Source organism: Rhynchophorus ferrugineus, unplaced genomic scaffold (assembly GCF_030347505.1).
Source record: "Rhynchophorus ferrugineus isolate W39M unplaced genomic scaffold, kcgeb_rfMv2 rfM3, whole genome shotgun sequence".
Taxonomy (NCBI): Eukaryota; Metazoa; Arthropoda; class Insecta; order Coleoptera; family Curculionidae; genus Rhynchophorus; species Rhynchophorus ferrugineus.
Genome location: NW_027472582.1, coordinates 5,908,479 through 5,928,625, shown reverse-complemented (window position 1 = coordinate 5,928,625; position 20,147 = coordinate 5,908,479). Strand labels below are relative to the sequence as shown.

The following is a 20,147-nucleotide window of genomic DNA, read 5'->3' as shown; positions in this document are numbered from 1 at the left end:
TGATTCTTTAATTTATCCAAATCTTATACGGTCGACAAAATATTGTGTACGTTTATAAAAAATGTTTCGATTTCGACAAAATAGTCATCTAAACCTGTGACGTCAAAACGTCGCATCAACTTTGAGTTTTAGTTTATTTTGGTTTTCACAGATAAAAAAGTTCTATAATAAATAAAACAATTAAACAAAAATAATGTTATCAACTTTAATTCAGTAGATTTATAGATGTATTTTAATCATGTAATATTTATATATTATTATCGCTTCGGCATTTTCAATCAGACTAATAAGTAGCGGTTTGAAATTAATAATATGTAATTATCAACAGTAATATTTTTAGGAATTTTACAAATATTTGACAACCAAAAGACTTCTGTATCGAATGTATCAAACAGCATTATCGTTTGAATATACTATTTGTGTCACAATTTTAGTGTAGGCAACAATGCACAGCTTACTTGGATGCATTTATTAATCCAACAACTGATGCTTCAAACCTATGATTCTGACAGTATACAAGAGAGCGATGTCAATTAAAATAAAATACATTTTTTATACGTATGTACTTATATATATATTACAAAAAAATAAATCAATTAGGTTGCACTATATGCCGCTTCTCGTGACTTAACCACTGATCCTTTCTTCGGAAGGGCTGTTCGCAAACTCTACACCTGAAATCGTATTCACTACTATGCGTTAATATATGTCTCATGTAAGCTGTTTTGTAGTTAGTGGTGCCAATAGGTTTTTTACATAGGGGACACTGCGTTTTATCGGCCGCTTTCAAGTATGGTTCCAATTCTTTCCTGCTAAGTAATACCCTATTAAATATGTGCTTTTCTCTTTTGTGTCTCAATAAATCAATGGGGTCTTCAAACACAGTATTACAAAACCTAAAACAGAAAACACAATAAAATTGAAATTTAGAAATAAATTTAAGAAAATTGGGAAGAGACAAAGGAGCTAAAAAGGAAATTAGAGAAGGGGATAGTGAAGAGGAAAGATCCAAATAAGTATAAATAGAGGAAGAAACAATACGGTTTTAGAGTATATTAACAATTACATTAAAACAATTAAAAAAAACAGAAAAGTAATTAAGAGAAAACTAAAGAAGAACAAGAATGAACTCAAGAAACAACGAATTGATGATGTATGAAGACACATGATTTTCATTTGAAAAAATAAGGAGGTTAAACAAACAGAAAAAAAATACTTACAGCAATATTTTTTCAAACCAAAGACTGGCCTTTAAGTACATATCTTTGATATATATAAATATTCCAACAATCCCAGACGAGATTGAAAATAGAAAGTTCTAAGAATAGTGCCATTATATATTCAATAAAATAAATAATTGAAAAAGAATTATAGAATGGTGATATCTATAAATTTATATTCATTATGATAAGAGGGTTTGCAGGAATGTTTATCAAAAAATGGAATAAGATTGAGGCATAAACATGGGGGTGTTGTAAGCCAATCAAACATATACTGTCAAAAATAAAGAAAAAAATATGTACTTGCACGTTCTGCTCTTTAGTTCTTTTACTTTCCGTTTCTCTTCCAGCTTTTTTTGTTTTAACATCTCCTCTTCTTCATCATAGAAATCGTACACACCATATGTTGGTTGGCTTTTAGACTCCTGAGGTATTACCCTGTACATTCTGCTGCTTGTATTATTTTTTGGTTGGCTTGTATTTTTGCTTTTTTCTTTTAAATTACATTGTCTTTCTGTAATGTAAAAATATGGTCAATAATTAACATGTGAAAAGTACATGACCACTTACTGATAGGTTTACAGCTACCAATTTTTTGTTTTAGAGCTTCATTGACAATCAATTTCACTCCTTTTAAAAATTCTTCACTTTCCTTACCAGTATCAGCTAAATTTTGCTCAGTCGTATTAGTATCCTCTATAGTCTTATTCAAATCAACTGGATCCAAAACTGTAAGAATTTTAACATTACTATCATCCGAATCCAAATCTACATTCGCATTTTCAATTACTACTGTTTGGTTTGAACTCTGTGAACTTGCATCTATCGCTTGTGGTATCGTTATTAGATCTGTATCTGTAAAGGTGTTAACTTCTAAAATTATGCATGATTTGATTTACTATATATTCCTTCAATGCTGTAAAACTACTTACCCAGACTTACATTATTGGTGGCTTGACTATTGGTTACATTTTGTTTTAGTGTAATAAGCACCTCATTTTCACTAAGTATTTCACCAGATATTTCATAACCATTCATATTACTTGTGCAGATTTCCTCCTCAGTAAGCTTTTGACACTGATTTGTATTTGGGATTTCTACGGGCTCAATGGACAGTTTTTGTCTATTTGATTTTTGTTTGGAACCACAGCATTTATTTGAATGATCACTGTATTCCGATTTACTCATAAAAATACTATCACAGAGAGAACACATATAGTGGAATTCAATGTTATCTTTAAACAATTGGTTCAAATTGGTCGACATATTCATGGAAACATATGACTTAAACTTATTGAGAGGGTATTATTCAAAGCGTATCTTTTAATAACTTGAAAATATATGTTATTAAATTAGTCGTAATATCTTCGTGTTTGTATAACACGACAGTCTATATCTTTTTAGGAATTTTTAACAAAACATTTATTACTGACCTTCATGTCATAGTTGTCAATATGCTTCTGTATTTTTGGTTGACTAATAATCAAAATTTCCTAAATATATAGTAAATAAATGATGATAAAAATAAAATTAGCACCTGTTTGTATCGTGGAATCACCAAGGCGATACAAATTCGAATTTTAGACACGTCGTTTAATTTGACACACCTTTCTGGAAGCATAAATTTAAATGTGTTCTTGTAGAAATTGTTTACCCAATTTGAAGCCAACTAAAACAATATTATGTCCATGGTATGTATTGTATTTTGTACTGATCTACTGCATATCTGATTTGCACTCTTTTAGCCCGCCACCAAAGAAATTATTGACTTCTTTGAGTTGGGCTACGAGAAACGACTCTTCCAGCGTGAATGCCATTTTACATCCGGAATGTTTATCGCCAAGGTTAAAATTCGGCGAAAAAACTAGGGGACAAGTAACGCAGAAACACCTTTTGAGTCGAAACAATTGCTACTGTTTAGACCGGAGGCCTCCAAAGCCGACACTATTTAATAGGCCTAATAGCTGTATTAGTTATCAAACACTGGGTCCGAATGAATGTGACTTAAGAAGACGATCTCTCACGTGTATTTGTAGTAAAGACGATCAAATCGAGTTAAAAGAAAAATTGCCGAAACATCGCCTCTTCCAAAAGGAGAATGGCCTCCTCGAAAATGTGCCATTAAATTTTACCGATCAAAGGGAGAGATACGAAGAATACAGGGAAAGAGAAGAAGAGAGATTCAAAACAGAGGTTGATGAGTTTAGGCAGAATGAAAAAAGTTTGGTAGCTGAGCAGAAAGAAGACAGTGTCAATACAATTTTAGGTAATAACTTCTTTACTTGAATAGCTAGCGTATAGGCAACATAATATACAGAGGACAATATTAAATATTCATTCACGTTCTATAATAGTTACGTTAATTTCATTTGACTTATTTATTTATCTGTTGTTTAATTTAATGATTATTTGAATGCATATATTAATATTATCGACAAATACTTTTCAACTTTTCACAACCGAACGTAGACAGCACAAAATACTATTTGGTTACTTATTTTTCTTCTGTTAAAATATGTTTATTATATATTAGCATGTGTCGTTTGGTTGTTTTATATAATTTGACTGTTCTATATTTAAGGAACACAACAATACAATACTGAAACACATACAGCATCAGATGACGAAAGTCGGGCATCGGAAAAATCCGAATTACCAGATATACCTAATGAAAGTTTTAGGCCGGAACTGCCTAAATACCATTCGTATACAGTACCGGAATTTCGAAAGGAGTATTATTTTGAAACTCATGATATAGACAAAGGTGTGTTGGTATTTGTTTAATATAAATCTTTAATTATCTCCAATTAGGTTTTAGTGAGATTCGAAGGGATCATACTTGCGTACACCAATTTAAATTGACAGATAGATGGCGCGCGGATCCCGTGAATAAAGACGCGTTTGGTAGAAGCCGGTGTAAGGTATGCGACAGAGTGATGGAGGGATCTTCAGTTAATTTAAGCACAAGTTATTTGTTTGATGAGTAAGTTAATATATATGCTAAATTATTTTAACTGAAACCACAAAAGTTTAGATGACAATTGCAACTGTATAGTTGGCTGCATAACCTTGGAATTGTTTTAAAGTTAATTTCAAATTTATGTAACTCGTCTATTTATTGATATGTGTATTGTAGCAGGAAATCTGGCCATAGCAAGATCAAGAACTTTGCTCTGGCTTATAAACATGGCTTGGCACCGAGGACGATCAATTTAGGCCGTGGAAATTCTAAAATCGAACTCATCGTAAACGAAAAGGATTTGGCTAAACTTACAGGTTTCGTAGAAAAAAATCACAAGGTTCAGTTTAGTAATAGCTTGGCGTTAAGACATCAAAGAATGCGAGCTGTATAAATGACACTGATTTATTTCCATTATTAGACTATTTCTGCTACTGTATACAATTTCTCTTTATTGTATGTATTTACAAAGATTTTATATGGTTATAACTTTTTAATTAACAGTTATTATTTTAAAATAAATGACGAATAATCTCCACTTTCAAGCTATTTGATTATTTTACTACATACCTATGGCCTAGATGTTCTTTTATTTTTCACAAATATGTGGAATAATTATTTTTAAATTTGACAAATTATCAAACAGAAAATTTTGTAGTCTGATTTATAAAACTTATATTTCATATAAGTCATATAGTATTGTTTATATTAAAATTCAGAAAATATATTCTTTCTTTACCATCATAATTAACCTGAGTTGTTAATCCACTTAAGTTATACTGTTTTTTTATATGTAATGAGACGGACGTCAAGCGTAGTTTTTGAGTGACATAACAATGACAGATGGTAAAACATATTTTGTTTTGGCCTCACATTTTTATTTCTATTCAAAATATGACTGTTGGTTTTGTAAGAACGGTTAAGCTATGATTTATTATTCTATTTATTATATCTGTTTAGCGACATCTGTCTATAATTTAAAATTTTTGTGTAGAATTTTTCTGACAGTGACAAGCACGAATTCAATTTTTTGATGACAGCTTACTTGATTCGTTCTTTTATATTTTTTTTACTTTCTCGTTTCTTCAGCTACAGGGTAATAAATAAAGATATCTAAATAATAAGAATTTAATTAAAAATATTTTGTTCGTACTTTTTAAATGCTAATAAAAATATACTATTTGTACATAAAACTGTATGTATGTTGACGATTCAAATAATTTGTGACGTCTGCGATGATCCACTTCTTGCAGGAATAAAGTGACTGAGAAAATCAATGGGTAACGGGAAAATTATAGTGGAGTTTTTCTCCGCTGATATGTTATTGAGTGTCTGGAGATATCGTAACTGTAAATAAATAGATTTATATTAGTTTTCGTATGACATAATAATTTTCGCGTTCTTATTTTTATTTTTACCTGTAATGCTGCTGGGCTTTGATTAATGACGTCCGAGGCTTCTTTCAATGCTCTGGAGGCTTTCATTTCGCCCTCCGCGGCTATAACTTTCGCTCTTGCTTCTCTGGACGCTTCCGCTTCAGCAGCCATAGCTCTCTGGAGTTGTTGCGGTAGGCTAACATCTTTTCTGTTAAAAACAAATCAATTAGTAATACCGTTGCAAGAATATAATCAATAAAAACGCATGGCATAACATAAATGAACAAATATGAGTATGTAAATTATATATAGTAACGTGTAAGTATGCACTGTATATGAATTAAACGAAGGAAACCTGAATTACTTACATTTCTACTCTTTCTACTTTGACACCCCATGGATCAGTGGCGACATCTAGGGATGTTTGCATGGCATGAGATATGGCTTCACGGTCTGAAAGGATTTCAGCCAAATTCCTGGTTCCCAAGATATTTCTTAGTGTTGTCATCGCTAACAACCTCGTTGAATTGCTGAAATATGGAAATTATTAATCACACAGTGAGTGGCAATAACTGAATTGTCATATATGAAGTTTGACATATGTCAGTTAATTGTCATCGTATATTATAAATCTGAATAGTAAACTTTAATAGTAATCATAGAGTAATAGAGATGCAACTCAATGGGGGACTCTGGCGCAGAGTTTTGCTTTGCCCAACATCCAGAGGGCGCCATAATGAGCCATTCAGTAATAGAGATGCAACTCAATAGAGGACTTTAGCGCAGAGTTTGATTCAACCAGTGTTTTTAGTTCCCGTGCAAATTCCTTCCAAAAATAGTAGTGAGTGTTCTGATAAATAATCGCAGCGGCAGCCACACATTTCGACCGACCGACCGACCCGACGAACATTCCTACAATTGGTGACCCCGACGTGATCAAAGTGCCTAACAGGTAAATCAACTGAACATAAGCCACTCGACAGGTGCTTGACACGTGCGCGGAAGGATAGCACGAGGAACGGAACTCATCAACATCACGTGGTGGACGACATCCCACGAGACTAGCCTGATGGACGAAAACCACAGAAGCCCATCATGTATACCAGCAACACATGAACACCCTGGCATCACGAAACGGAACACGTAACCCACTTATAGGTACCCTCAAACAAAGCTAAACGCCCCAAGACGAACGACGTCCTGCTACAACTCCGATGGCAGCTGATCCCGTAAAACTCCTCGCTCAGGTTGGGATCCCCATCTCATCAGCAGTCCCCGGGCGTTTGTTTGCGTGATTGCGGGTGCATTCCGGAACTTGCACCACATATAGGTACGTTCCACGGCTGTTCCACTAGGAGGGGAGTTATGTGGCGACCGCCATGACCCTTTAGGCCACCACCAATTCACCATCAACAACTACAAAGGTTGACAACGTCGATGGATTGGTACCATGCAGTTCCAGGGTATAAAAGACCATCAGGACGACGTCTCGCTCTCTTTTCTTATCACCGTCCCTTTGTAACAGTACCACTTCCACAGCGCTACCGTACTTTCTCTACTTAACCTAATATCCTGTCAATTCTCCCATCGACCACATGTATCAATCGTAAGTTAAAATAAACAACTTTGATTCAACCAGTGTTTTTAGTTCCCGTGCAAATTCCTTCCAAAAATAGTAGTGAGTGTTCTGACAAATAATCGCCGCGGCAGCCACACATTTCGACCGACCGACCGACCCGACGAACATTCCTACAAATATGTTAAAGGTAGCGACATCTACATGTTGGACGTCGCGAAACATTTCCCCAAAATTTCCTATGATAATAATCATTTCGTTGACATTTAAATATGCTTTACTGTTTTAATATAAATGGAGTGATATTCCAAGCAGTAAACATCGATTTTTCATTGATTTTTTGAAATAGATTAATCAGAGACTGATATTTAAGTTACGAATAATGCGTATGTAGTTGTAGATTATACATTTAAATGCTAAACATCGTTAACAATCACCTGGATTCGAGCTGTAGTTAATTTTGAGGTTAGAAACACATTGTTTTGTAATTACTGGTAAGATGTGGTAAAAGTAAATTGTTTATACATGATTTGAGATACATTACGTACGCTAAAATAATATTTATAGAAAACCAGTTGAACATGTTATGATGTTTGCTTTTGCCAATAGGGGAATTTATAAAATATATATAGAGATGCATCGTTATGTTTATTTTCGTTATTTTCTAATTGCTTTTGTGTTGGGAACAATACAATCATTACTATTGAAAATCAATGTAATTTATTTATGTTCTAGTTATTATTAAGTTTAATCGAGTCTGTTGAAGTACAGTCTCTCTACAACTCTTGTGGTTAAGATAAGGTTGGGGAGAAATTTTTTTCGGCTGGTTTCTAATCGTTGGCTTTAAAGTCGTATATCTCTAGTAATACTTATTCGATGAAGCCGTACTATACTCCACTAGAAAGATAATAGTTCAAAGAACATTCTAGATATCAAGGTAATATCACTTGCTTACTCAATTGAAAGTTATTAGGCTTTGAAAATAGACATTCCAGAATGTAACTTTCGTCATATTTTGATATTTAGTTTATGAAAAGTGAAAATGCGTCACAGGCTCATATTCATAGAGTTATAGTTAAAATGGGTCTATATCTATAACAGGTCAATTGAAAAGTCCCTGGTCAACCATAGTAAAACACATTTATTTGGCAAAATTAGTTTTTTTTATTCAACATAATTTCCTTCAAGGGTGATACACTGATTATAACAAGCCTTTAACTTTTCGATACCATTTTTGTAGTACAATTTGTCTTTTGTTTCAAAATAGGCCTCAGTTTCGGCGATAACCTCTTCATTCGACGACAATTTCTTCCCGGCGAGCATTCTTTTGAGATCTGAGGACAGAAAATAGCTGCTGGGGGCCAGATCTGGATAATACAATGGATGAGGAAGCAAGTCGAAGGCTAATTCATGGATTTTCGACACGGTTCATTGTCTCGGTGAAGCAGTTTTCTTCAAATGCGGTCGCTTTTCAAACGGTCCAATAATGCCATATTATAGTCGCTGTTGATGGTCTTTCGTTTTGCAAGGTAGTTAGGTAGGAATTATTCCAAGTGCATCCCAAAATACTGACGCCATAACCTTGCCAGTCGACTGTTGCGTTTTCCCACGGTTGGGAAAGGGTTCATTGTGTGCAGTCCACTCGGATGACTGTCGATTGGACTTCGGAGTAAAATGATGGAGCCATGTTTCATCCATTGTCATATATCGACGCAAAACTCGGGTTTACTACAGTTGATCATCTTCAAACACTGCTCCGAATCATCAACTTGTCGTTATTTTTGGTCAAAAGGGAGCTCGCGCGGCACTCACTTTGTACAGATCTTTCTCATACCCAAATATTCGTGAATAATATAATATGGTGTTTGCTATTTCATTCAATTTCAATATACGACCATTCAAAATCATTTTGAGGATTTTTTAATGTTTTCGTCGGTAACAACCTCTTTTGGACGTCCACTGCGTTCACCGTCTTCGGTGCTCATTTCACCACGTCTAAATTTAGCATACCAATCCTTGATGGTTGATGTTCCTGGGGCAGTGTCCGGAAACTCGGCATCAAGCCAAGTTTTTGCTTCAACAGTATTTTTTCCCTTCGAAATATTTTATCAACACGCGAAATTCCTTTTTATACATTTTTTTCACAATAAGAAAAGCTGCTTTACTTAAAATGCTTTAATTCACAAACTAATGATTAGCTGTCAAATTTATACATGAATCTTTTGAGGGTTAGGGCTAACTAAAAAACATGGAATTCTAATAGCGCCATCTATGTGTCAGGTCGAGGACTTTTCAATTGACCTGTTAGTATTCAAAAATCTTGACAGGTTTATATTCATAAATTTCGGCTAGTAACATTTCATTAACATAGAAAGCAAAGCAGAAAAAGTTTTGCATTAGATATTTGTAGTGATTATAGTTAAAAGGACTTGACGTAGCATACAACAATTATTGTCTGAGTCGCAACACGGACAAGTGTAAACTCGGATTGATTAAACAAAACTTATTTGTAATAAAAAATCGAAAAGTTTATCTGCAATATAAATATTGGGTTGTTTGATAAGCGAATGTGATATTGTTTTTCTATTTCTTATCTAGTAGTTGATGAGTCGATATAGATTTAGTAAAATCACTGTATGTGCTATCATGCAGTGTGAGCAGTTTTGATTTTTAGTATGAATTTGTTGTATGAATTTCTTTACCAAATACGCATATGTTGATGACAATAATCGTCATGAAAATAATTAATAAGCTCTCATTCCTTTTAACAGTTAGTTCCTTCTTGAATAGCTTCTCTTTGGAATCAGTATTCCGAAATGCAATCCGTAAATTGTCATTAAATAACATTTTCAGTACATTTTACGGTTATTGCAAGTAATATTCAATCCAACATTATTTTGTTCCTGCGCCAGGAGTACCGGAAAATCATTACCGTATTTAAAAAAAAACTGTATGATTTCTAAGAAAATGGAAAAATTTATATATTCAAAGTATTAGGCCATTTGATTCTATATATCTTGCTCATCTTTCGGTCAATTGACGTATGCCATCACAAAAAGCTGTTTGTCCTTTGAACAAAACTTTTATCGAGCTATTTTCAAACTTCCAAAAAAGTGCTGCTCTCCACGCGCGTATTCCATTAAAACGAAAAGTTGATAGATGGACGGGGCAAATTCTGGAGAGTACGGCGGGTGCGATAATATGTCCCATCCAAGTGCTTTGGACGCTTTTCGACCAATGCATGTTTCAAATTAACCACTTGTTGTCGGTAGCTATCACTATTAACTATTTCACCAGTTTTAAATAGTCCGTAGTATACTACACCACTCTGGTCCCACCAAAAACAGAACATTGTGTTGCGACCAAAACTATTTGGACGTGAAGTTGATGACCATGATTTTTCGCATTTAGGAGTATTAAAATAAATCCACTTTTCATCATCCGTCACTATTCGATGCAGAAATTACTTGATATTAATTGGTTTCTCCAATGGAAGTTGCTACAGAAATTTATAGCAACCTCAATCTTAAAAAGACTAATATAATTGATGATATTTCACCTGGGTTATTGAAAAAGCTGTCACGAAAAACAATCAGCATGTTGACATACATATTCAATGCCTGTTTGAGAATTAAGCATGTTCTGACAAACCGATAGGACTGGTTGGATCTTACTCTTACGCTGCTACTTGTGATACCAAAATTACATGAAAATCTGATGTTAAAACGTATTACACCATTTATGGATATACCAGATTTCCAGTTTGGATGTCTAAAATGCCATTCGAATATCGACCAAGGGCATCGACTAGCGGCTGTTATTGAAAAGGCTTTTGAAGAACCCATCAGATTAGACCCTGGTCAAGCATCTGTACTGGTTAGTCGGAAAGTACTCTCGTTTTGATTAAAAATCAAAGAGATTGGTTTATCAGTCAATTTGGACCTAATGGGATGCAAACCTGGAGTTACACTAAAACATCAAATTTACTAGTAATCCAACGCTGCTCAACGAAAGTTCTATGATTAGTTACCATTGATTATTGCTACGAAACCAACGAAGAGCTGCATGATGACATGAAATCTAATGGATATACAAAGTGATTAACGATTACGTTTTAAAACATAAAATAAGGTTACTAAATCCCAGCAATGTGGATGTAATATAGCCATTGGACAACACACAGAACATCATAAGATTGAAGCGAACCAATAATAACATCTACTACATCTACATCTAATGTAAGATGTAATTAATAAAAAAAATTACATAATACAATGTAAATTAAAAATCTTAAAATCATAAATAATTATAACAAAACGACAAAACTTATAGAACATGCTATTATTCGGTTACCTGTAGTTTGTAACTTTGACAACAGCATTCAACGGATCCTCTATCCTGTAGTAAACCACTGCGTCTACAGTGACTGTCACCGAATCTTTAGTGAGAGCCTGTAACATATAGTTTTAAAAAGGATATATTGGAAATGACATTCCTCACTGACTTCCTGAGGTGGTACGTCGAACGACACTGTCCTCAAGTCCACCTTGCAATAACTGTCGATGCAGGGCAAGACGAAGAAAATCCCGGGACCCCTGGCGCCCCCTGTTCGCAATCTACCCAGCCTGAATATGACAGCTCTCTCATACTCTTGCACTACCTACACGAAAGACAAATTAAAGGTTTTTTTATTTCTTATTATAGCAATCTAGTAAATTAACAGTAATAAGTTTTTATCCCAATTTGCTAATGTTTTTAAAACTACAAAATTCTTATTCTGCGATAGATATTTTGGGCCTAATATCTATGTCAATGATTTTAATGTGCACTGAATTTATTTATAACTTCACCAAACTAGATCAAATTGTTTTAATATTTTTAATAACTTCTGACTAAGCTATCATTATATAGAAGCTGATAATAACATTAAATTAAATGAAATAACATTAAAGGATGTCTAGTATGTACCGAATATATCCAAAAATTTGTTTTCTGTTCCAGCTGCTCGTCATAAACGTCATGTGAAAGAAATGCTCGAGAAGGATTTTTGTATTGATGTCAAGATAGATGAAGCAGAAATCTGTGAACCATGTACGTATGGAAAGGCCCATCGTTTTCCATTTGGTACAAGAGAGATGTCAAAAACTCCAGGTGTACTAATATCAACAGATGTGTGTGGACCTTTTGATGAATCATTCGGAAAGAAGCGTTACTTTGTTTTGTTTAAGGATAATTATACAACATTTAGATATGGTTATTTTATAGCACAAAAGTCAGAGGTAATTGAAGCACTGAAGGACACTGAAGGCACACAAAGATATTGGGACATTCAGTAAAAGAGATGCTGAGTGATAATGACAAGGAGCTTGACAATGGAGAGGTTAGGTACGCAAAAATGGAATTACACAAAGCTTGACGGCACCCTACACTCCTGAGCAGAATGGAATTTATGACCGAGACAATAGAACTGTAGTTGAAATGGCCGGGACCTTGAAATATTTAAATCCACAACTGACCTATCCAGTAGGATTATAGGCTGAGTTAGTTAACACCGTCCTATATATTCTGAACAGAACGGGAAAATCATCTGTAGGTGGTGCTAGTGTGCTAGTCCTTACAAATTGTGGAATGGAAAAAGTCGCGAACTACACATCTAAGGATCATTGGTTCAACATGTTATGCTCATATCCCTAGTCAAAAGCGAAGAAAAATGGATAGAAAAGCCGTAAAAGGGCGCCTCATATAATATGATGGTGATGAAAGGTTTAGAATTTGGATTGAAAAGGATCAAAGTATTATTTTGTCTAGAGATACACGGTTTGAAGAGATACCTGGATGTTGTAATGAACATATTAAACTACCATTTTAAAAACTGAAACCAGAAGAACAAACTGTTATGATGAATCACAAGATTAGATTCTTAGACAGACAGCGACGAAGAGAGTACCATTGAGGACGGTTCAAAGGAAGACTTTAATGACGTTGTTTTATAGCTTCAAGAAGAGGGACTAGGTTCCAGGCTAAGAGATCAGTCAATTTTATAAAAACCTCAATCTTTGAATTATTATATTCTTTACAATCAAAGAAAGAAGATAATACAAAGCAGAAATTTCCATGGAGAGAAGCTGTCGAAGCATTAATGTATCTAATGCTAGAGACTAGATCAGATCTGGCCTACAGTTACGGACAACCATCAACGGATTTCAACATGTCTCGACGAAGAAGCAGGTGGTAGACATCATGACAAAACCACTTCAGAGGACTCTTGTTTGCGGGCTTTGTGTGGTGAAGTAGGATTGAATTCTTTTTCGTTGTTTGATTGTACTTAATAAAGGAAAGTATTATATATAGTATAATATTTCTTCTTTTGTTAAAAGAAGGAATCTGTGTTAAGTACAATAATGAAATGTTACTAGTTCCTAGGGACTTTTATGTTAGTATCATTCATTAGTTCGTTTATTGAGTCCTCAACTGTTTAGATAGGTGTATTAAATAAAGCTGCTTGTTAAAGTAATCTCAGAATATAAATTAATAATCTAAAATATCAACAATTAGAATTCTTGGATAACACCACCAATACAGGACACCAAAGGAATCAAATCATTCGGTCTTGTGTAGTGTAGTATGGCACATATAATAGAAAGACAACAGTCACAGATTGTAGGTTAGTCGGTAACTACTAATAACAATGCAATAAATGAATTAAAAAAAATGTTAGGGCGAGTTCTTACCTTGAAGCACCAAAACAAGGAGAAGGGCATGGTCACCAGCAACAGCACCAAGCTCCCCAGGGTGGCCGCGAACTCCACGCAGCCCATCACGTTCGGCTTTTCTGTAACGTTAAAGACCACCAATGCACTAACACTGTTATTAAAAATGTTTCGTAGCCGTTGTTCGATTTACGCGGACTCATGTGTTAACATAAACACGACTGTAATATCGGTTAAAACTTAAAGATTAACCAGATACGGGGGGCCCGCGCTTAAGGCGGCGAGATTTCGTCGATGTTCGTTACGATATTAAGGCGGTTATCGCGTATCGATATAGTGTTGTTGATCATGTTTTCGATTTTCATCAATTGTATGTAATCTTACCAACAAATATACCGATTGGGAAAAATTCAGATTAATACTGCAGGAACAAATCAGTTTAAAAGTAAGACTTGAAAGTATAGATGAGCTTCAAAAGATGCTACCCCAATACCAAGAGAGAAATCGGAATTTGAAGTACTTTACCCCCTCGAAATTAGAGAAATAATAAAAGAAAGGCGAAAATCTAGAAGAGTGTGGCATATAACCAGAAATTTTTTTATTTTTTTATAATATCTTTATTAGATACGCTTAGTACAATCTTAATTATTATTATTATTATTACAATTAATTTATTACTACTTTTCCTATGTGCTTGGATTAATTAACAAGCAAGACGAGTGAGAGAAAATACATCAGTATGTATTCCTCAATTATAAAATTATAATTATTGATTAATTATTAACTTATAGCTCTAGTTTACACTAACAATACACACTAAATGTTCACACAAGTTCGTATGGTTTTGTTCGTTTCAATCTCCTGACATCCTGCGCGCTGTCCAGTAGTTGTATTGCTGCTTCCACGTTAGTATGATTTAGTAATCTTCTTTCGTGTTTCAAGGCGAAATCCTGCACAACTTCGCAAATCCATTTGATTTCCAGGTTATGGTGCAGTTCTTCATTGGTTACATAGCGATAGGCATTGGTAATCAATCGAAGAACCTTGTTTTGACAGCGCTGTATGACTAACTGATTTGAATTTTCAGTGCAACCCCATATTTGCACCCCATAGGTCCAAATTGGCTTTATAATTGTATTATAGATAAACCTCTTTGATTTTAGATCAAGTTGAGAGTATCTTCCGACTAACCAGTATGGTTGTTTTATTTTGGTTCTAATGTGTTTTGCTTTTTGTCTAACGTGATGCACATAACCAGAAATGATGCAAACAAAACTGCTTTTAATAGAATTAGTAATTAGACTAATCAAAAGATCAAAGAATATAAGCAGGATGGCTTTCAAAAATATGTAAGTGAATTAAAGCCAGAAGCCGATAAAGATTATTCGCTATGGAAAGCAACTCGAAGATATAAAAGACCAATTATTCGAGTACTGTCAATTAACCTAATGTCATTCAACCTAATGATATAGAATCTATAATGAATACATCTCCTGTTTATCAACTCGAGTGGATCTAAATTTAATTTCTCCATTGGAAGTTGCCACCGAAATTGATAACCTCAATCCTAAAAGGGCACCTGGAATAGAGGACATTTCACCTGGATTATTAAAAGAACTGCCACAAAAAGCAATCATTATGTTGACATATATAATTAACTAGCGACCCGCCCCGGCTTCACACGGGTGCAATGCTGATACTAAATTAAATACACTACAGAAAAAATATGAACGTTGTATATAAAAACATAGCGGCCCGCTCCGACTTTGCACGGGCATAAAATATATATGCCTATGTCACTCAATGAAAACATGATTAAAATCGATCCAGTATTTTTGGTTCATTCATTACTGCCCTTGGCCTGCACGCATTAAATTTGGAGTAAAACAATTCCTCTTCCCCTATACTTACTATGAAGATTTCCTGCTATCTTTGGAATATCTAAATTCATACAATTTTTATTACATTACACATTTTTAAACGCAAATTTTAAATTTGTAATATCTCCGAAAATATTTGTTTAATTTACATGCTGTAAGGAACCATATTGATCTATATTAATTGCACACTGTATTTAAGGTACTTAATTCGATAAGGATTAATGCCGTATTGCTTAAAATAGCTTCGTAAATAAGCCATTTTCTCACGTAAAAAGTAAACAATAAAAATGGTTAATGTGGGTTATCCCTAAAAGATAAACATATACCATCGCGGACTTTTTTGTAGACCTTTTTATGGTGTACAATACTATAGTACATTAATTTGATCTAACTCGTAGGGTTAGGCAGCGTTTTTGCTAATTGCTAAATAAGCCTAAAAAAATAGGTTAATTTACGACATCACGTTAGAAACCTCTAAAATTAGCAATGTTGCCTTAGTATATTATGCATGTATTATACATATAAACCTTCCTCTTGAATCACTCTATCTATTGAAAAAAACCGCATCAAAATCCGTTGCGTAGTTTTAAAGATTTAAGCGCACATAGGGATATAGGGACAGAAAAGGCGACTTTGTTTTATACTATGTAGTGATGCTCATTTAAGACTAAAGCATGGTCCGGTATGCTTTAAGATGGTACAAATAATTATGCTCAAAAAACCTGACAAACTCCGAATTCTACAGGCCTATTTCGCTGCTACCTGCAATATCAAAAGTATTTGAGAAACTAATATTTAAAAGTGTTAAATCTTTTGTGATAATACCAGATTTTCAGTTGGTTTTCGAAATCACCACTCAACAATCGATCAAGTGCACAGAGTAACTGCAGCTAGTGAAAAAGCGTTTGAGGAAAAGAAATACTGCCTTGCAATATTTCTGGATGTCTATTAATAATCTGTGAGATGAGTAAGTTGTTACAGAGTAAATATTTCCCATTGTGGAGTCATAACCTTTAGGAAGAAAATTTACAGTCTCGCACTAGTTGGAGTTCCACAATGTAGCGTCTTAGGACCTCTTCTGTATCTGCTCTGCACTGCTGACATCCCAACAACAAAAGTAACAGTACTTGAAACCTTTGCTGACGACGCAATTATTATGGCAGACGACATATCTCTGCCTAGGGTAGTAGAAAAAGTACAAGTGGCAGTCAAAAAAATCTACAAATGGACGAGAGATTGGAAAATTCAACTTAATAGCTCCAAATCCGATCATGTTAATTTTGCATGGCGGCTAAATAATAAAGACTTAATTATATCACTCCGATTCCTCAAGCAGATTGAGCTAAATACCTCGGCATCCATCTTGACTGTAGATTAAATTTGAAACATCATGTTAGACAAAAAGCAGAACACATTAGAACCAACATAAAACAACTATACTAGTTAGTCGGAACCAACGAAGAACTGCACGATGACATGGAAATCAAATGGATTTGCGAAGTTATCCAAGATTTCGCCTTAAAAAATGAAAGAAGACTACTAAATCATACTAACGTGGAAGCAGTACAACTACTGGACAACGTGCAGGATATCAGAAGATTGAAGTGAACCAAATATATATATATAACCTATAGTTTAAGTTATTACAATTTTATAATTGAGCAATACATATTGATGTATTTATCTCACACTCGTCTTGCTTGTGAATTAATCCAAGTACAAACGAAATAAATTAAATTATAATTAAGTTTGTTTTAAGCATATCTAATAAAGATATTATCAAAAAAAAATTAATTATATGTAGGATGAGTTATATTGGCCACGACACAACTCTTAATATTAACAGATCAGTTAGTGTCACCCAGTGGGGGCTGGTGTATAAACGCTGAAGTGTTGCAGAACTCCCAAAAAACAACTAAAGAAGTTCTCAAAAGCAAATTACGTAATCTCAACAATTCAACATACTAGAATAAAAGACGCTATCGATAATTTTCGATAACATCATTAGTGAAGCATCAAATATGAGCCACCAGAAAATAAACGTAGTCGTCCAGGCAACAGTAAATTTGATCACCAAATTTCTGTTTTAGAGGTTTGTGATCTTATAATAAGTTGTGCGAAAGATCGATTTCATTTTAAAGAGCGTCTAGTAGTTGCACAACTTTTCTCTTCGGAATAGTTTGGAGAGTATTACGGTAAATTTCCTGAAGATAAATTCACTTCCGTATGTTCCCTTTATCACACATTTGATTAAGAACGATAACGAACTGAACTGTCAGTTATTTATTGAAGAAATAATTGCAGAAGATTAAATGGTGCACTACATCTTCTAACATTTTTAATAGAAAACAATCTAGGAGGTATGTTGAAGGACACTAGACTATAACTAGACTCTCATGACAATATCAGAGCCGAAAGGGGTTTCTCAACACTAAAGTGCATCAAAACAGTTTATCTCCAAAATAGACAATTTTATTGATAAAGTGTTTACAAAATTTGCGAGCAGAAAATAATGTAAGATGGACTTATCTAAACATACCTAAAATTATATTCAATGTCACTTGAGTTTGTGACAAAATGAACAAACAAAAAATACGAAATATATATAACTAATACAAGCAATCTTATGTTATCTTACATTATCAAGAAGTTACAATATTACTACTGCCTGCAAAGCAATGATGTACTGCCTGTGTACTAAGATTATTATAAAAAACAACATTTGCTTTATCTGGGATGACACACTTCCTGAGTCTATAGAAATGAATGTTTTTTATCAGAGTATGCAGAATTAAATATATTTTTAACCGACTTCAAAAAGGAGGACGTTTTATATTCGGCTGAATTTTTGATCGATTTTCAATATTATTTTTTATTCGATAAAGTGCACTTCCGAGGTAGGGGGGAAATCGAAAACCTCAAATTTCAAAGACACGTACACATATTTCTTATCTGAAATAATCAGATTCAACTTTTTTTGAAGCTCTAACCATATCATCAGACGTCGTAGAAGCATTGTAGGCAATTGTTTCCTTGATGTAATGGTTAGAACGTTGAGCTCATACGTGGAGGTCGTGGATTAGATTCCCAACAGGGAAACAACTTCTTTTGTCCTAGTTTGATTGGAACATTTGTTAAATCATCTGGACTAGATAGCGGATCGCAGGGCCTGAAATATTCCTTATTTTGAATCAGTGTTTCTTTATTCCTATTTTCTCCTACGGGCTGTACTTCTACTTGGGCTATTCATAGTAATACTTAACAAAATAACTGCGTCATTTATTGACTAAATATCTAACACTAAAAAGAGAAACAAAATATTTTTAACAAAAAAATTGAACCGACTTCAAAAAATAAATAAGAAACTCACTAAAAAGTAAAAAATAATCAAACTTAGATTTTTAAAACAAAAAGAATCGTTTTAAAATGATATATGTACAAAATAATCATTATAATAACTAAATAAAAATAAATAAACATCCTATTTAATCTAGCTACTACACGTTTTTTATATTCTACTATATACACACAGTTTAGCTTAATACCTACCTAAACCTATTTATATATTTAAAATATTATTTTAACTAGTACCAACAGTTTGAAGTTAGTGCCGAGCCTAAACAATACAAAAATAATAATATAATTTCGTGTCATATACACAAAATTAAATTACGAACAAAATAATTCTAGGTATTAAGCTAAATTGTGTGTATATAGTAGAATATAAAATACGTATTGTTAAGTAAGATTTTTGTTTATTTTTATTTGGTTATTACAAGTTAGATTATTTTTTACTTTTTTTTCAGTACCTTATTTATTTTTTGAAGTCGATTAAATTTTTTTGTTAAAAATATTTTATTGTAAGTAATTATACAAGTAAAATTACTTCTTTAGTCTTCCAGGTCGTTTTGTGTTGAAGACGTCAATCACCACTATCATTGAAACGAAAACCGAGAATTGTGATATCAAGGAGCAGCTTCATCATAAGTTTATAAAAGTTTTTGATGGACTTCAACAGTCGATTTATTCGAATCATGAAACGATTGTTTTAGAGCAAAGAATGTGGAGTAGGTTTCTGTCTTCAACATCACTGAATCTATTGGCGAATGTTTTGGTATAGAAATGTATTCTGAAAACTATTCAGACACTCTATGAATCTATTCTTCGAAATATTGTTTATACGTCAGATGTTCATGTTATTTTATCCATACCCTGTAGCTACAAATCTCAGTGTAGGCTAATCAATTTATCAATATTGGTCAATAAATAATAAATGATTACCAGATTGATATTCTAGTGAAAAATCACGTCATTTTTATTGTTTTCAATGAAATTCGTTCTAATCATTCAGTAAATATTGTTGTGTGATAAGTATCGATACATTCTCGGTAACGAAACTTTTAAATTTGTAAATAATGTAGTTATC

The 20,147-nt window shown here is 33.6% G+C and overlaps 4 protein-coding genes across 7 annotated transcripts in view; 2 read left to right on the top strand and 2 right to left on the bottom strand.

Moving 5' to 3' along the window:
• The window catches only part of LOC143193783 (solute carrier family 2, facilitated glucose transporter member 8), a 241,696-nt gene that overhangs the window by 153,418 nt on the left and 68,131 nt on the right, over positions 1 to 20,147 (top strand). The window lies entirely within an intron of this gene.
• Positions 484 to 2,681, bottom strand: LOC143193786 (uncharacterized). Of its 3 annotated transcripts, none has more exons than XM_076400171.1 (4): positions 2,153 to 2,635; positions 1,791 to 2,075; positions 1,524 to 1,734; positions 484 to 896 (listed from the first exon to the last, which is right to left on the bottom strand). In XM_076400171.1, exons 1-4 carry the CDS (start codon positions 2,490 to 2,492, stop codon positions 593 to 595), a joined length of 1,140 nt encoding a protein of 379 aa, XP_076256286.1. In that variant the 5' UTR covers positions 2,493 to 2,635; the 3' UTR covers positions 484 to 592. The 3 variants fall into 3 exon arrangements, with proteins under 3 accessions (XP_076256286.1, XP_076256284.1, XP_076256287.1); XM_076400169.1 differs by having other exon boundaries at positions 485 to 896; positions 1,791 to 2,093; positions 2,153 to 2,681; XM_076400172.1 differs by having other exon boundaries at positions 709 to 896; positions 1,528 to 1,734; positions 1,791 to 2,093; positions 2,153 to 2,681.
• LOC143193787 (uncharacterized) lies at positions 2,750 to 4,718 on the top strand. The gene is made up of 5 exons (XM_076400173.1): positions 2,750 to 2,911; positions 2,966 to 3,486; positions 3,802 to 3,984; positions 4,032 to 4,203; positions 4,357 to 4,718. Exons 1-5 carry the CDS (start codon positions 2,850 to 2,852, stop codon positions 4,571 to 4,573), a joined length of 1,155 nt encoding a protein of 384 aa, XP_076256288.1. The 5' UTR covers positions 2,750 to 2,849; the 3' UTR covers positions 4,574 to 4,718.
• LOC143193791 (band 7 protein AGAP004871) overlaps positions 5,294 to 20,147 on the bottom strand; it is a 30,346-nt gene continuing 15,492 nt past the window's right edge. For both annotated transcript variants that reach the window (XM_076400179.1, XM_076400178.1), the window contains exons 2-7: positions 13,863 to 13,963; positions 11,636 to 11,791; positions 11,485 to 11,582; positions 5,924 to 6,085; positions 5,598 to 5,763; positions 5,294 to 5,526 (exon numbers count right to left, since the gene is read on the bottom strand). In XM_076400179.1, the coding sequence (XP_076256294.1) occupies positions 5,392 to 5,526; positions 5,598 to 5,763; positions 5,924 to 6,085; positions 11,485 to 11,582; positions 11,636 to 11,791; positions 13,863 to 13,949 (804 nt within the window). In that variant the 5' untranslated portion in view covers positions 13,950 to 13,963 and the 3' untranslated portion in view covers positions 5,294 to 5,391. The remainder of the gene's footprint in view (positions 5,527 to 5,597; positions 5,764 to 5,923; positions 6,086 to 11,484; positions 11,583 to 11,635; positions 11,792 to 13,862; positions 13,964 to 20,147) is intronic.

Bases quoted from the DNA above. Each gene is read 5' to 3' on its own strand.
- LOC143193786 (XM_076400169.1), bottom strand. From the start codon at position 2,492: ATGAATATGTCGACCAATTTGAACCAATTGTTTAAAGATAACATTGAA. The intron at 1,735-1,790 runs GTAAGTGGTCAT...TTTACATTACAG, and splicing joins TGGTAGCTGTAAACCTATCA to AAAGACAATGTAATTTAAAA. The intron at 897-1,523 runs GTACATATTTTT...TTTCTGTTTTAG, and splicing joins CTAAAGAGCAGAACGTGCAA to GTTTTGTAATACTGTGTTTG.
- LOC143193787 (XM_076400173.1), top strand. From the start codon at position 2,850: ATGTGTTCTTGTAGAAATTGTTTACCCAATTTGAAGCCAACTAAAACA. The intron at 3,487-3,801 runs GTAATAACTTCT...TCTATATTTAAG, and splicing joins CAGTGTCAATACAATTTTAG to GAACACAACAATACAATACT. The intron at 4,204-4,356 runs GTAAGTTAATAT...TGTGTATTGTAG, and splicing joins ACAAGTTATTTGTTTGATGA to CAGGAAATCTGGCCATAGCA.